Consider the following 17,886-nt stretch of genomic DNA (forward strand, 5'->3'; position numbering starts at 1 on the left):
TGCAATGGACAAAGTTGCTTCTGCTTCCACTTGCAACTCCAACCAGCAGTGAGACTAATCACAGACCAAGACAGGAGCACCCACATACACACCAACCGCACTCACATAGACCCGAACTGCACAAATGGTCTTATCTTGGCTAATCAGATAGGAGTTTCCTAAGAGACTCTAAAAACCTGGTCCATTCAGTGGCTAACCTCAGACATCTCAATGCGTACACATGGGAAACCAGGTCTTATCTGCTATTACTCATAAGGCCACCAAGCCACCATTGGTCTGCCAAGACTCTACTCGCTTTTAATTATTGTTGAAGCAAAGCTGTCTCTTGTGTAACTCAATGATCTTTGAAAGCCGGTTGCTCCTCCTGGAATTATCTGCAATTTTGTTAGCCTCTCACTCCATCATTTCTTCTGTTCAGCTTCATCTCTTGTCATTCCTCACAGTTTCTCCAAGTCTGCCCAGATAACTGAACCGAAAACCATACCTAGCCATCTGTGTGTGTACCATAACAAATCTCACCTCTGGAAAGCTCTTAACAGTCATCTCAAGGAGCAATGGGACCGAGTCCTTCCCACTGGAGGAGAAATGGTACAAATCCCTCTCCTTGGAAAACATCCTTCCTTGTAATGGAATTGTCTTATGGATAGGAACGCATTAGTGCCTGTACCTGCTGTGAGGCTTTCTATAAGAATCCTGGAAAAATATGAGAACTACACATAGCGAGACAAGGCACAGAAGGCAAAGTAAAAGGAGTAAGATATTCCCGAGCTTATGAGTCTCTCAGCTCGTGGACTTCTGAGAAACTGGGCCACTTCCCTTGAATTAATATAACTCATCAAGGGCAAAAGAGACACAGGCATGCCCCTCTGGAGACCGGGCTGAGGACTTGAGCTTAAAAGTCCTCTCAAAGTAATTTAATGTATTTGCTTCATCTTCTTACACAACGACATGCAGAAGCCACATCTGCTTGGGTTGACCCAAAACAAGTTTCATTTTTATTCTTTCTGAACTGCTGGCAAACAAACCAACCCCAAATTCAGCATCCACCTCTGTCTGAGCTAACCCTTTTTTTCTTCCTCAGTATGTCAAAAGAACTCTTTGGGTCTAATCCAATTAAATGGAGAGCTTCTCATTGCCTTTGGCAGGAACAGATTCCAGATTTTGGGCTACATCCCGAGCACTATCCACTCTGTACTATTGCTCTGAATTATAATAAGCTGGAACATGTTTTAGTCCCCACCACTATCTCTTGTGCCAGGGTTTTGGGTAGACAGATCTCTAAGGTGCTCATCTGCAAGCCACTGGCCCTGCATGTTTAGCACAGGTATGATGTGTTCTATACAGGGAGCCAATCTGGCACTCTTACAGCCTCATTTAAATCTTCTCCTGCATCATTATTGCTCCAAACACCAGGCCTTTTCCTGTAAGCGTTCTATCCATCTGCTCCATCCATCTCCCATCCCATATCCTGCACCTCCATGAGATCACTCCACAACCACAGGTTGGATTTGCAAAGCCTGAGCATATCAGCCAGGCTGCCTCCCTTAAACCAGTTCCCACTGCCAGGTTAGCTGGGGTCTATCCCTGTTCTGTCTGAGATAGCCTGCAGTGGGGCTAGAGGGGCAGTCTACGACCCAACCTTTGCTTTAGAGGCAGCAAGTGACATTTTGTTTTCTCTGCAGTGGAATACACTTGATCACAGACAAATGAAGAGCCAGGCACTGAGTCAGTCGGAGACTTTGGGAGAGAGTTTTCAGAAGAGGCAGTGAGCCAGCCTCTTCTGCGGGAAGAATGATATTTCCTTTCAACTGGTAAGGACACTTCGACTCCAGCCTTGTCCAGAGAACAGTGTGGAGGAGCAGCATTTTGTCCGTCTTCCCTCCCTCTTCCCTCTCTGGTGATAGGTGGTGCTGCTGCTCTTCCCAGAGTTCAGGGATGCACTTGCAGGACTCGCTCTTTCCACTTCGCTACAGGGGTTGTCCGAGGTCTACCAGAGCACTCACCAACCAAGGAGCTTCTAATATTTCTTGGAGAGCCAAGAACTACAAGATAACATTTCTCTTCCTCCAGCTCCTATGAGCAATTTTGTCAAATCAACAAGTCTACCAGCTTAGGACTTTCTCAAAATCTTTATGACTACCCCTAAGTGTGCCCTTTGGTCCTGCAGGATTCATCACATGGTTTCTGAACTGGGAAACCCACACCGTGATGCCTCCCTGGTGAGTTTTGGCTTGGGTTTCCCCAGGAGGCTTTCAGAGCAGCCCTAGCTCCGAGGGCTCTTGCAGAGCAACTGCTAAAAGTGGCACAGAGCATCCAAAGGTGCGAGGAGCAAGCGATTAATCAGGACAGAGTGATGCTGGTCAGGAAACTGCACTTCGGGCAGTGTCATTCAGGCTGAGGCCAGGAGAGCCCATGTTCAGGTCCTTGGTCAGTACAATTCCTTGCAACAGCCCTGATAAGAGCAAACAGTGCCAAATTGATTCCACCGGAGCTACAAGGATTTATGTCTGCAAAGGGTCATCACTTCCCTTACCTTTCGCTAAATAAATAAATAAAGTAGGAAAAGCTGCTTGTGTCTCTTGTAATCTCTGTTTCCAGGTGGCATTTTCTCTTTATGGGTCCCGGATATCTAGCTCATCCCAGCCAGTAGGAGACTTGGGGATCCATGGAGTCTCCCGTGCCAATCTGGGCTGCCCTGTCCCTCTTCCTCTACTCTCCATGGCCTTGCTTTCCTCTCTGTTTGCAACGATTATTCCTAGTGTTTCTATTCCTTGGGTCTTTGCACTACCCAGCACTCAGGAGCTCGGGCCTGCCCAGAGGCTCAGGGGGGCAATCACCTGGAGCCCTTTCCTCCAAGGAGGGCCAGATACCCTAGCAGGTAAGGAGCTTCTCCTAGCTGGACAAGAAAGGTGGGGGGACAGTGTTACTGAAAAAGATTACTGCCACAACATCACACAACCTTATCTTCATAACTGCGAGGAGAATGCTTCGTTTTGGAAGAATTAGAAGGAAACAAGCAGGACACAGCATAGGGTTGCCTGAAACAGATGGCCCCTGATGACCCAGAAATGCCTCATCTGCTCTGTCCTGTGTAAATGCTATTTTTCTTTTTCAATGAAGAACCTAACAAACCCTTCAGGGAATTTTGCTGCCTTGCCTCCTGTTTCAAAGCTGTATGTGGTCACTAAGAAATAGTTTTTCACTAGGGATCACCAGCTGTCCCAGCCAGTAATGCCTGGCCGTAGGAATGGGCATTGCAGCAGTGATAAGCCATTTGGTTTGCATGCAAACGTATTTTGTTTCGTTCTAGTGCCAAGTAAAAGAGCTGATCTCGAGGCTTGTGTTATATTAACGAAGGCTCAAAATCTCAGTGAAGCTCACACCAAGCCAGGAAACAAAACCTTTCTGTGAGCACCACGGGATATATGGAAAACAAAATGAGGGCTTGGAAGAAGAGACAAGGCAGCTTCAGGGCTGAGTTCAACATGTAAGGAAGATACCTCGTGAGACAGAGGAAGGCAGGGGGTGATTTACACAGCCTCATGCTTGGGAAGAGATTTATCTATCTACCTATTTATTTATTTATTTAAACACTAGTGGAAATGATGCAGCTGAGGATGTCTCTTGTGCAAGACAGGATCCTGGATGCCAGGATCATTTCAGCAAAGCAGGTTTTTGGGGCAGCCAGAAATAAAAGCTGTGCTAGGAAGTCATTTTTATCTTTCCATCAGGGAAATAGGGCTCTATCAAAAGGAATGCCTGTCCTCTGTGGGAAAGGACCAATTATTGCCATATTCAGAAGGACAGCAAAATCCATTTTATTAAGCCATAACTGTTAATTATTTATAGAAAACAAAACAAACAAAAAAGAATGGATGAAGAATATTTGTATTCTTCTGGGCATTCAAATATTATTCAGGGCTTTTTGTTACTCCCAAAGAGACAAAGTTTTAAGGGATTTTTTTTGTTGTTTGTTTTTCTGGGGTGAAATGGAGGTATTCCAAGGAATAAGCTCTGCTGGCTCAAGAAGACAGGAAAGCATCTTTGCTCTGATAGAAGCTTGAGCACAATGGAAAAGAATTAAAAGTCGTGAAAGGGCCGGCAGGGCCAGGGTGGGGATGGTGTTATGGTGTTGGAGGGATCTTTCTGCTCAAAACTCTGAGAGAGGCACAAGTTATTTGTTTTAAAACTTAAACCTCCACCTTCAGCAAAGATTTGGCATGGGTTATCTGGGGAATAGAGATAACAGGCAATAAGCAAGGAAGGGGAGAAAGCAACCTTACCCCAAGTGGAGAGGTGAAGCCCACAAAAGAAAAGATACACAAGGGATATAAGGCTCCGAGTTCCTCTCCCTGCAGTGGCAAAGCAAAGCAATGATCCAGACCGGGCTCTGTTTTGGTAACGTTTTCTTCCGCAGATGCTAAAGCATTTAGAAAGCAGTGGTGACAGAGAAGCTTTTAGGCAAATGACTTGGCTGCCAGGCGGGATGCTAGGGATGGGGAAAGGAAATGAACGGTACCTGCTTCCCTGTATCTGATGCAGCTAGCAGAAAACCCGGGAGCAATCACCAGCCACTGCAGTGTGCAACGCGGGGTGCTTGTCACTCAGCCCGAAAGCAAAATGAGCAAAGAAAAAGAAGTTCATTAGAAGGCGCCAGAGCCTGGCCCTGCTCCCTGAGGAGCGGCTGTGTCCAGCGCAGGGCAGCGACCCCCACGCGGGAGGAAGGCCGGACAGGAGGAGGAGGAGGCGGCTGGGGACAGCGTTTTGCGGTTGGGTGGGTTTAGGGGGGTGGTTTGGGCATGGGGATGCGGAGGGAAGGCGTTGGGGCTGCTGCTGCTGCAGGAGGAAAGTTATCCCGCTCCGGCACGCAGGGCTGGCTTCCCCCTCCTCCTTCCCCTCCTCCTTCCCCTCCTCCTCCTCCTCCTCCTCGTCGCCGCCGCCGCGGAGCGGAGCGCACAGAGCAGCCCGGCGGTGCGGGCAGCCCCGCTCTCCCCCCAGCGCCGCCGCCGCCGGGATGCGGCCGCCCGCCCGCTGAGCCCCCCGGCAGCCCCCGAGGGCGCCCGGCGCTGCGGTCACCTTGCAGGGAGGTGAGTGACCCCCCTCCGGGACCCCCCCTCTCCGCGGATCCGTGTCCCACCCCGCGGCGGGGCAGGTTCCCAGCGGGAATCCTTCCCGGGGGGACGCAGCGCATGGCGGTTCCTTCCGCGCCCGCCCCGCCGTGCCCGGGGGCTGCGGAGCTGCTGCGCGTGCCGAGAGCGGTGGCGCGGGGGGACCCGCAGCGGGATCCTCCGCTGGGGTCGGCGCAGGGAGCCGGCTTTTCCCGCCCGGGCTGCTGCAAGGGAAGCTCTGCCTGGGATCCCTCTTTCCCTCTTCTTCCCTTCGCCAGGAGAAACCGCCTCCTGCTCACTGTAGCTGGGCATCCTTCCCCATCCCCGCCTCGCCTCCCCTCCAGCACCAGGTGCTCTGGGCAAGCGGGAGAGGAGCTGTGCAGGTTGCGTGGTCCCCTCGAGGAGTCCTGGACCTGAGGCAGGCTGGGGCAGCCAGGGCTGCCCACTGCCCCCACTGCAAGAGACCATGGGTTGAATTCCTTTTCCTTCTCCCCCCACAACCTCCCGCTGCCCTTAGCTTGCAGGCAGTGGCTGCTAAGCTGGAGAGAAGGATGGTTAAGGTGAAGGAACAAGTGTGGGATCATAGGAGGTCCATGCCATCCCATAGCAGAGAGGGGTGACCTTGGGCAAGTCCCCCGCGCCTGCCTCTGCCTTGAGTAGGATATCACTAAAGCAACCCATAAGGAAGAACCTTCTGTAGGTAGAGGCTGGCAAAGGCTTTGAGACCTTTCTGGAATGGGCACTGCAGTAACACAAGCCTTCCCAAAACTGGTTGCAATCTCTGGTCCAAAGCGCATGGCAGACAGAGAGGTTTACCCAGGACTTGAGGCTGCGGTGGCTTTTTTTTTCCCCTAAAAACATGGAGCTACCTGGTGGCAGGAGTTGCTTTGGAGAGAGCAATCTGTTGAAATGTGCCTTCAATATCACTGGAAGGAAGGCTGCAGCCTTGGCATGCAGTGTGAGAGGCAGGAGCCAGGAAAGAAGATCTAAACTTTCTGGAGAGATGAAATATTCAAATCAGAAACAATTAGACATTAATCCCTCATAAACAGTGCATTAGCAACAATTAAAAGATGCTTTGATATCTTTAAAGGCAAGGAGATGAGTTAACTGGTACTTTCTGGGGAATTATTGTGTATGACAAAATGCAGGCAGCGTGCAGAGAATACACTTTTCTACATTCATGTATTTAAATGACTTCTTCTTAATTAGAGTTAATGAGCTATCGTCTTCAGAGTAGCTGCATTCAGATGCTCTCTGTATTAGGTTCAAATTACCTCACTCCAAAGAACAAGCCACTTCTCATTTTGCTGGCCAAGGTGACATTTTATTGGCAGCTTAGTGACTAGAGTTCATGCCAAGGTGTATATCAGATGGATACATCTGTGGGAATTAAATGAAGTTTCCTCTTATTAAGTGGGCAAGCAGACATCGCACGCTGCTGGTACCGTACGCTCTGGAATAAATCACTCTCACGGCAAGGCTCTTCGTTATACAAATGCAGATGTAATGCAGTACTAGTGCATGTGCGCACAACCATAATACATCTCACTTGATGAATGCTGCTTGCAGGATTGAAAATGTTTTGGCTTCTAAGGATAGGAGTAAAGAAAGGGTGCAGAATAGCTGGGAGATTTTTCTGCCTTTCTCACCAGTATAAGTTCCTGTCAGTAGACATGTATAAATCAGCTGTAAATGTCTCGGTCCAGAATAGCTTTCAATGCTGGTTATTTGGGTTTTAAATTAAGATTTCAAATGATATATTGGGACTTACAAATTTGGTGTTCTTTTCTTTAGAGATTAGACTTTTTGCAGGTCACTATGTGTGCTCTGCCACTGGGGGTAAAAAAAGAGAAAAGGAAAAGAATTGCAGAGATTAAAACAGGAGGAAAACACTCTGCACGTGCAATGCCTTTGCTTTGACAAAAGTGAATGAAGAGTGTGTGTATGCATGTGTAAATATCTGTCTGAATGCACATCCTCTGGACATCAGAGCAAGCATTTCCGAACATCCTTTCTCTGGCAGAACTTGTGAACTACTTTGATCCATAAAATCTCAGCAAAATGCCTGTTCTCAGCAGAGGTCTGTGACTGGAACCCTGAGAATCCAGGTAGAGCCCATCCAGCTTATACTATCTATGGATCTGACCCTAAGGATTTCATGTTGTAAGTCTAGTGCCATAATATAGAAAGACTGACAGACTATGGTTATGTTATTTTCATTGCACCAGCAAAGATTGCATTTTAAAATAGTGGTGCAGTACATGAGAAGTGTGAGTCTGTGCATGCCTTCAGCACTCTTAATTTTAAGCACAGCACTACTGTAAATGTGTATCTGTGTGTATGTATCTGTATGAAATATGGATGTGCAATGGTCCCTTGCTAGCCATTCACCCCAGTCTTTGCTCTAAGGTATTTCTGTGCTCAGGCACTGAGACTCACTCACAGAGACACAGAAAAATAAACGGACCGTTCACATCCAGTGAGTGAGATTTGTGCACGGGTTTATCTAGGTTTATGTGCTTTGATTGAGTAAAGCTCAGACCCCTTAAAAATCCACAGAAGGAACGAAAGATCCCTGAGGTTGCCTTTGCAAGTGGATAATTGTCCTGGAAGACAATTATAGAATAAGCAAAGCATTCAGCTCCTTCTGATGGGAGCTGCTTGCCCTAGATCCCATGAGACATCCAGTCCACGTTCAGGATTTGGGACATCTCCCATAGCAGTTGCCTGCTACGTGCAACGACTGATTCAGTCCTAGGAGATGCTCCCTCTCTCACGTGTGGTATCCCACCCGTCCAGCTCTTTCTATGTCTGTGCCCCCTCCAGCAAAATGATCTCCCCTCTCCCCACTTCCCTTGGCCTACGGGGCAGCTGAGGGGATAATGGATCTGCTGGATCCAAATGCCTCCTTTACAGAAGTCTCCTAGCTCCTCTGCCCCTTTCAATCCCATTGGAAAGAGGGATCTTTTCTTTCAGACTGTAGCAATGTCCTGAGTGTAATGGGCCCCATATATCATCCCAACTCTGATTTTTGGGAGAGGGATGAATATGAGTTTAAAAAAGGACTTTCAAGGTTCATCTGTATCCACCAATACTACTTTTTTGTATTTCACTGCTTGCCCCAGGGAGACACTTGTGATGCCTAAATCACTTCTCCTACAAAGCTTTTGTCCCACAGTGTATTCTTGGCTCTGCAATTCTTCTGGAGCCTGATAAAATTAGAGAGCGAGCCTGACTTTATTGCCCCAGCATTGGCTGCTTAATTTCATCATCCTTGCCCTGATGAACAGGCTCTAGCAATTTTACAGTACCACTGAAGTGTTTTGCTAGCAAAGCGACTTCGAGCCCTGGGGTGCTTTGCCTGGGGCAGGAGATAAGGACACTGCTGTCTGGTGTGAAGTCTCTAGCACCAGACTCTTCTCCTACTCTGTCATCTCTTTCTTTATCATTCCTGCCTCAGGAGCACCTTAAATCCCAGCCGAGAGCATGGCTTTGGTGCATTACCTGCAGAACAAGTGTTGAATGGGCATTTTGTCCTACCTGTGGTTTTCTGCAGGTCAGCTTTTCCTAGGCTGGAGACTTTTGGATCTATTTGGATGTATTGCAACACCAGGCATCACTGAAACTAGGCAGCAGGATTAGATTGACTCTCAGAAACCATCTGGATTGAGGTGTAGGAACAAAGCAGGCATCATCACCTGAGGATATGACCCATCCTCCAAGTAAACTAACACATGTTGTCAAACAAGCAGCTCGGCTGTACATGAATTGCCACTCTGCGAGCATGATCCCTGGTTAAATCTGTGAGAGGAATTACCCCAGTCCCACGCTTGACATGTGGGCCTGAGGTCCATGACCAAACTCTCCCCATATGTTGGAGCAGCTCTTGGACAGGAGCTAGGAGTGATCTCCATGGCACGTGGGGAAGCCACGAAACACCCTGTGGATGAGATGTTTTTCGTAGTGACGATACTCCAGACAATTAAGGCTGCAATTATCCACCCCATCGAAGAGCTGCGTTCACTTGCTTCAAAAGCAGAAAGCAGCACAATTTTCTGCTATTGGAGTCAGCAAATAGATCCTTCAGCCTAGCCATGCTTGTGAAGATAGTAAACCTTTTTCACTGCGTTTGCCTGTATTTCTTATCTCATAAAGGTCAGTTTTACTGGGCTGGGCATGATCAGAGAATTGTACAGAATTGCTTTTGAGGATGGTTCATGTGGAGCTAAAGAGCTAGGAGAGGATCCGACGTGGTTTGTATTCCCGCATTCAACTAAGAGCATTCGTACGTCCAAGTGCAGTTAGATAGCTTCCTGACACCGAGGCCTTCCTGTTTACACTGGTGAAATGAATTTCTCTCTTATAGGACCTGTTTTTATTTATTTATTTATTTTTGGACTGTGTCCACTTTGCAAAGCGATTGCCATAAGTTGTGCAGATGGCAAGGTATTTTTTATACTGGTGCCTTCCACAACAGGCAGCGTTATTTACATTAAAGGCAGGTGCTGTTTTTCAGGTCAGTCATTTATTAGCCGTAAAGCACAGTTTTATCATCAAATGAAAAGAGTTGTGATTTCAGACTGAATTCAGCCAGAAAAAGCATTTGGGAAGAAGGATTGCTAGAAAAGGCCAGGTTTTTGTTGGAAACAACTTGAGGCAAATTGAACTAAAAGCCAGTTCATTTGATTAAAAACAAAGAAAGGAAACAAACATTTCATTTTGTCTCGAGCAAGATGCTTCCATCTGCAGAAGGAAATATTTTGTCGCATGGGTAACATTTTTTTTGTTGTTTTAGGTCAACACAAGGTAATTCCCATCATTTTCTCCCTCCCGTTCTTTGATTCAGCTAATGGACCGAGCAATCAGTTATTCAGACAGGCTTATTTTCCATATGGTAATTGTTTCCGCATTTAAATATACCCCTGCACGGGCAATCAAGAGACCTGGATTTTATTTCCAGCTCTGCTGCTGCCTCTGGTGTGACCTTGGGCACTTCACCGAGCTGTAAGTTCATCTGCCCACAGATGAGAACCTCTTTGCAGAGCAGGACAAACCCATGCCTCATCCTGGATATGATGCTTATTGGTTATGCTGGAATAGCACGGAGTTCTTTTTAGTTCCACCATTTTCAATTAAACATTTAACTATCACTAATGCATGCATTCCTGACTTTCCCAGAGAGAATTAGTTGCACTGCCTTATGAAACTCCCTCTAGTTTACTTAATAGGTCAAAAGGATTTTCAGCTGCTGGAATAGCAGCGTTCCCTTAAAACAGAGCCCGTTTTAATGAGCACAGCTAAATCAAGGGGGGGAAATACACGGGAAAGGTTTCTTCCTTCCTTTCCTTAAATATTTTACTTCATAATGAGCCCTCCAGATACACACATTGCCTGTGACTTCTGTAAAGCAAAAGGCCTGACGGTGATGGTACAATTTGGGGACATTTGAAAGACCTTACAGCACAGTGAAGCCTACTGTGTTATCCATTAAAAACCCCTTGCACTTGAGAGTTTGCAGCAGGAGACCTGATGCCTCTAAAGCTCTGTCTAAGTGCTCTCATGATGGGTGAAATACAGGTGCTCACAAGACCTCATGGACTTCGGCTGATGGATCAGCTCTGCAATGGGTCACGTTTGTCCCTTCCTGCCTTAGGTTTGGCGGCACCATGGAGTGGGCAGGAGAGTAGGGGGACAGTCTTCTTGCAAACAAGGGAAGCAGGGAGGAGTCCACTAGGAATAGAGAGGTTTGGGTCATAGGATAATTCAAACTGTAGGTGCCTCTGGAGTTCTCCCTCCTGCCCCAAGTGCAACCTCGTACCTAAAGCAGGGTGCTTTATGGGGTCCTACCAAGTTTCTCGGAACTTCATCCAGCTGCATCTTGAAGACCTCGCCGAAGGAGACTGCATGGTCTTCTTGGGTGCTCCTGGTTCTTGGGTTCTCCTGGTGCTCAGCTGCTCTCAGGGGGAAGAAGCTATTCCCAGGGTAGATGTCCACACAAGGGAACAGCAGCTCTTTGAGCCCTTTCTCCCAGCTGATGCTCTGTATGTTTTGCAGACATTTGCAGGCAAGGAATACAGTCCTAGATCTTGGAAGCGCAGGGGAGCTGTGCCTTTGGCCTCAGCATGGTTTGCCTTCCTTTCCAAACCTCCCTTCAAATAAACCGTGTCTTTGGACCAGTGTTGTCAGACATGGCCAGGTGAGAGCCTTGAGGTTTTACTGCCTGAATTATCATTTCTTTTTATCTGTTGTAAGGAAAGGTATTTCAGTTCAGTTGAACCGTTTATCCATACAGACTTTCTGGTCCTTAACATGGGATGAGACAGTCTGGGGCTGTGCTAGGTCTGTGGGAAGGGGAGAGCCCAATGGAGGTAGGAGGGCAACAGAATCCTTGGCAGAAGAGCCAAGGATTTGCAAAATGAGGGGTAGTAGAAGAGCTTCTGCTCCTTGTCTCCCAGAGCCTGGGGCACAGCGTTCAGCTTTTCTCTTCTTACCCTCTCCACAGCTTGCATGTCTCTCTCTCACACCCTTTGCTTAATTAATTTGTCAGCTGCTGTCACTGTAGCTGGAGACTGCAGAACACCCAGCAGAACGCAGTCCTGATTTCAGCTACCATATCCGTGCTCTGCTGTAACACAAGCGATAGCTTAATAAACCACAGCAGTGCAGACCAGATATTTTGGCACTGGTTGCAGTTTTTTATTAAAAAAGAGAGAGTGAGAAAGAAAAAAAAAAGAATTTGGAGAATAACAAAGATCTGAATAATGAATAACTCCACTTTTGATGTCCGAGACCTGAGTCTTATCCTCAAAGAAAAATATGGATGGAATGGGATCTGGTGTTTGTCAGTAGTCTGAACTTAGGCTTCCCTTCTTGATCCAGCCTCAAGGCTGAAAGAGCAGAATTATTTCAGGTTGCTCTGAGTCCCACTAAGCAATTTTTGAGGAGAAATTCAAGCGGCATCAAGGCGAACAAAACCTGAACCAAACCAGTTAGATGAGCTGCCCATTTCGGAACAGATCATACAGTTCTCTTACTTAAAGGACTGAACCTCTAATGGGTTTCATTTTCTTTTCAGCATCATTTTGAAACCTTATGAGTCCTAGGGAGTGAGAGTTACTCTCTTTTTGCGTTTGAGTGTCATTTCCCAGCTGGGAAGGCATCTTGCGGTTGCCTCGAATTGTCTATCAGAGGTCATCCATTCAGTCCTGTGGCCAACCAGAATCCTCCAGGCTGCTTATTACTTCCAGGAGACATCTGCAGGTGCTGATGGTGTTATTGATGAAGAATCTTTGGGCACCTCAAAGACTCCTCCGCTTCTCTAGACAGCAGCTTATCTCGTTTCAGCTATGGATCAAAATGCACAGGCAATAAAGGTGCTATTGATTTAAGCCTAATGGTCAAGTTGGTTCGGGATTTCAATTGGAAAAGAAAAATCAATGCTACTTTGTTGTTATTATTTATTATTGTTGTTATTATTATTTTCTGCTGTTATGTGATTATAATGAAAAGGAATCAGAATCTCACCGGCTCCTGGCCATAAAGCAATACACTTGCAGGGCTGAGAACATTGAATCAGGCTCAGGAACATTCATGGCACTTCTTCACTTCAAACTATGCTTAGGTATTGCTGGAAGAGCACGTAGCTTGAAGACAGATTGTGGAGTGTGTTAACCCCGTGGTGGTGTGGGTGATTAGAGAGGATGCTTGACCCTGCAATCTAGTTGTCCTTAATTCCTACAGATATAAGTCCTGGAGCCCCAAAGCCATCATGAGTAGTCTAGATTCAGGATTTTGCAGGATCTTATCTGTCCAAAGACTTTGGAGCCAAATCATCTTTGCAAATGGTTAAACTTTCAACCAGTTTTTGGAAAAAGGGCATTGGTTCCTGTGTCATTTAGGCTGGTGAACATCTAGGAGTAAGGGATTGCTTGATGTGGTCCTGCTGACCACGCCAACATCTCAATGACTTTCTAAAGTCCTAAGTAACTTAGACATACTAAAACATTTTTCACTCTGGCCTCTAGTTACTTCCCCTATCTTGTCCCTGAGGAGTTTGAGAAGGACTGAAGACATCTTTGATTTCCCATGATTTTCAACTGTCCCATTTCAAGACAACTTTAAAGGGGGCCAGGAGACCAGAGTTACACTTTCTCATAACCCAGCCCTTTCAGAAACAACCAAGATGACCACCCAAACCTACATGAAGTACCAACCTGTGTACTCCGAGGAGGTAGTCTGAGTATCGCCATGTCTGTTGAGCATCATTTGCACCCATTCAAAATGAGCATTTTCCATGAAGGCATCATAGCCATCAATGAAATGCCTGGAGTGAGAACTGCAATTTCAGAGCCAAGTGTTATATGGATGCTAGGAGAGATTAGAGACAATGTGAAGAGAATCTGACAGCATAGCTTGAAGTCCTGAGATAAAACTGCCTTAAAATTGAGTTTATCTGAGTGCCATTCAAAACAGACAGTATTCTGTTGTTGGGATGATGTGACCACACCAAGGTGCAAGGCCTGACCCGTGCTTTGCTGGAGCAAATGACCAAATTTTGATGTCTTCAGTTGTTTTTCTGGGAAGAGACCTGTTTGGTTTGCATATCTTCCAATCCCTACATCCCAATCCCCACATTTGCAGCAGTCCCATAGGGTGTTTCTACTGCCCACCTCAGTTTGGTTAGACAAATGCCAAGGCCAAGCATGTTTTTAAGGCTGTTTACAGATAGAGATGATGTCTTTCTGACTTTGGAACTGTGGGATCAACACACTGTTACACACCAGGGTGACTTGTGCCTTTGCACATTTTTCAAGGTAGCTAGGGGAGAACAGAGCAAAGTCTGGAGCTTACTCTGATTGCTGCATCCATAATAGTTTTCCTCAGCTTCTGCTTTTCTCATTCTTATTTTGTGTCTCTTGAAGGAGAGGGAGGAAGGACATGGTCTTCTGTTCCTTTGTAAGACATGCCCCAAACTGTTTGCCAACAACATAAAAAGGATTATTTTCATGCTAAAGCAAGTGCTGTGAAAATAAACACTGGAAAATACTTAGATAAGATTTCTTCTACAGTATACAAGCTTCTTACTTCATTCCCAGTGTAAGGACGGAAGACTAGATCTTAGCAATGGTTTAAATACCTCCTGTAAGCCTAAAAGAGAAAAAAAAAACCCACGGATATTTAAAATCAAGAATTATTTTGAGGAAATGAAGTTAGGCTTAGGCTAGTCTTTGCATCATTGAGGACCTTGGATACAAAGGGAAATTAGAGGGCAAGTATCAAATAAAAATCACAAACAAATGTACATAAATGTGTATCAAAAATATATGTGTATATATTATATACATATATGCTTACATACACACATGTAAAATTATACAAACACATAGATAATTCTGGTTCCAGGCAGTACTTTGGAAGGTTTAATCTCATGTTAAGGATTTGGCCTCAGAGAATCAAATATGAATATGAGTGAAGCTAGGAGCATTTCTGTGATTTGGATCAGGCACAGAAACCAAATCCTGAGCTCCTTGTTGATATGACAGATACATCCACACTTCAAAAAGCAGTTTTATTTGGCTTCACAGGAGCAAAATTGGTGTCCTGGTGAGGAGCTATTCTGGCCAGAAATAGGTAGTTTTGGCCTACTGAACTATCTATTTGATTTCTTACAGCTCAGCGCAACTCGCACAAAAGAGAACCAGATGGGACAGAAAACAGGTGGTCCCAGGGCTCAAGCAAGACCTGTTCATGCACTCGTTTCTTCCAGGTGGATCTGAGTGGAAATGATCACATCAACAAGCCCCATCACATCCCTTAAATCTGTTGCCGTACAGCAGGCCCAGAGGCCTGAGTAGAAGTAGTAGGGGATTTGAAGCCACATTCAGATCTGATCAGAACTCTGGCCCTCAGACAGGGTTTTTTTTTTTTCAGTTAATTTAGAAAGAGCTGGTGCCTTGTTTTTTCCTTCAGCTGGGTTTTCAAAGGGTAGCAAAGTCCTTGCCAAGGGTCAATGTTAGCCACAGAAACTGGTGGGTAAAGACATCAGCTGCCTAGCTTTTGTAATTGCAGCTCTCTGAGAACTGAAAATGGTCTTTTTATCCTTCTATCGCTTACAAAAGAAAAGTCTCTATTAAGAGTGTCTGAAAGAAGGGGAGATTGTCTCCAAAAAGACAGTGTTCTATGTGTGAGAGGGTGGAGAATGCATCAAAGCAAAACTGACCTCTAGCAAGTCCCCTGCCCTACCATCCCCTATTAGCAATGCACCTCAGGGAGTCCTCTGTCACCACCACGTTGACATCTGCTCCAGTCCAGTTCATGGGTATTCCTTTTTTTTTCTTTTCACTTCTGTAAATGGAGATATATTTGATGAGTAGGACATTGTGTGTGCTTACTTTGGGATTTCCTTCAGGAAAAAATACCAAAACCAAGTTGACTAGGGTGGCCTGATAGATTATTCAATCCTTGTGTTCTCACTTTGGTATGTATTTCCTTTCTTCTTCAGGAAAATGGGAACCACTGCTCCAGTGTGACCTGTTTCTAAGGTGCATCAAATAAGGACAACCTGTCCCATTGCCCCAGAGTCCTCGCAGTATGGATGGTTTGATTGAGCAGAACACTGTGCTAATGCACAATAAGATAGCGGAAGCTGGGAAAAGGAATGGTTTGATTAATACGAGGAACTTAGTGGCAGAGAGTCGAGATGGTCTGGTCTCTGTGTACCCTACGCCCCAGTACCCAGGCCACCGAGTGGGGAGCCTTTCCTCACAGAGCTGCCTGGACAGTGGCAGGAATGACCCTGTACAACAGCTTCTGGACCCCAACATGCTGCAGCAGACCGTGGAGTCTCACTACCGACCCAACATCATCCTCTACTCAGAGAACGTGCTGCGTTCATGGGGGGAGAGCATTGGCTCCGAGTGCTGTGAAACAACCTTCATTGAAGACCGATCCCCCACCAAAGACAGCTTGGAGTACCCCGATGGCAAGTTCATTGACCTCTCAGCAGATGACATCAAGATTCACACGCTGTCCTACGACGTGGAGGAAGAAGAGGATTTCCAGGAGCTAGAGGTTAGATGTTATTAACTATCTGTGGGGGAGGATGGTGGGGAGGAAAAACCTGTGGTTAAGCGTGCTGCTTCCAAGTGCTGGTCTGCATGGGATGGGCTATCTCACTTTCTCCTTTGGCCAGGACAGTGAAGGAGCACTGATCATTACTTGTTGGGTAAAGTCCCGACTCTGTTGATAGTAAGGACGAAATTCCCATTGTCCCTAACAGGGATGAACGTTTCCCTGCAGCATCCCAAAGGGCTGGTCACAATCAGAAGAAGGCCCACGTGCTTAAATGCTTTCTAAGGTCAGGGCCAGGAGGATTTGTCCACGTATATGGAGCATGTCTTACAGGCCAACAGGCCAACATTATCCCTTACTTTCTTTTGATCTGAGTTGGGCATAAAGCTGGTCCTCTGCGCATAGGCTCAACTGTGACACATTTCTCTCTTTGAATGAACATGCAAGCAAAAGTCTCTGGGTTTCTTGTCACAGGGAATCTCACAGGGAATCCCTTCACTCTGAAATCCAAAAATCAGTTCTGTTTAGACCCAAAACGCAAAGTTTCTTTCTGTGTTTCGTTGATTGATTGTTCACACTAAAGTAAGATGCATTTTATTTTCCAAATGGGGCGGATTGTGGAAATCAACCTCGTTCTTTCTTGAATGATACATTCCTAGTTAAAAAAAAAAAAAAAAAAACAGAAAAACAAAAACACACTTTTCTCTTTTTAGTTGAAACCAGCTCCCTCTCTACGGCACAGATTTATGTTTGGCATTGTGCATAGGGGTGGAGAGTGTACATAATGCTACTGATCCCAAATCTTTGTCTTGTACTAGTCACACGCTCCTAGCTTAGCAAAGACCCAATAATCCTTTGGAAGGGAAGGCATAGCTCCAATCTGAAGGTCTAAGACAACATCGGGAGACTATTTTATTGCATTTCATTCTTGCTGGAGTTTTCTCCCATGAGACATCACAAGTTCTATAGCTTCTATTTTCACCTCCTATAACACAGGTTCCTCACCTTGAGCTCAGCATAGGCACAGCACAAAAGCCTTACTTTATTTTTATTCTCTTTTCTCTCTGTATTGTTAAGGTAGGGAAAGAGAAAAGGGTCTTTTATTTTTCTTTTATTTTTCTTTTTTTTTTTTGCCAGTTTGTGCCAGTAATGCAGTATTCAAAATCTTCTCATAAAGACAAAAAATATTCTCTCTGAGGCATTTGATGGTGTTGGCTCAAATCACACCCTCCTACAACATTTAAGAACTGGCTGTGAAAAGTCTTATTTAAAAAAAATAAAAAATGCCTACATGTCGCCTTTTTAACCTTAGCTTCTTTCACTCAGTAGTTTTATGGAGAGTGACCACAGCAAGCATATAATTGCCTAATGGTGTTATTGACACATCTGACCTGACATTTAGGCAGCTAAAATAATTCCTCCCTTCTTGTCAATCCAAATCCAGCAGGGCACCTATAATAACTGCCAGAGGATTAGTTAAAAAGGCCAGAACAATAGGCAGAACAAGGAGGGAGAAAAAAGTTCCCTATCAAAAATTGTTTCCCTTTTGAAGCAGTCTTTTCAATGTAGGGTAGCTCTTCAAAGGTGTGCTACGTGAGGTTCACGTCAGCTTTCCATGGAGAATATGTGGTCCCAGAAAACTCCTGTAGAACCGGAGGTGTAAGGGCATTGACTTCATCCTTCCACTCTCCAGATCTCAAGGAGA

The 17,886-nt window shown here is 45.8% G+C and overlaps 1 protein-coding gene across 1 annotated transcript in view; it reads left to right on the forward strand.

The window, feature by feature from the left end:
* Positions 1 to 15,701: 15,701 nt before the first annotated feature.
* SYNDIG1 (synapse differentiation inducing 1) overlaps positions 15,702 to 17,886 on the forward strand; it is a 45,784-nt gene continuing 43,599 nt past the window's right edge. Inside the window, exon 1 of the mRNA XM_088531229.1 lies at positions 15,702 to 16,181. Within this exon, the coding sequence (XP_088387355.1) occupies positions 15,702 to 16,181 (480 nt within the window). The remainder of the gene's footprint in view (positions 16,182 to 17,886) is intronic.

The sequence above is a fragment of the Tinamus guttatus genome, unplaced genomic scaffold, assembly GCF_059628265.1.
Source record: "Tinamus guttatus ecotype Peru unplaced genomic scaffold, ASM5962826v1 Tinamus_guttatus_pri_ptg000403l, whole genome shotgun sequence".
NCBI lineage: Eukaryota > Metazoa > Chordata > Aves > Tinamiformes > Tinamidae > Tinamus > Tinamus guttatus.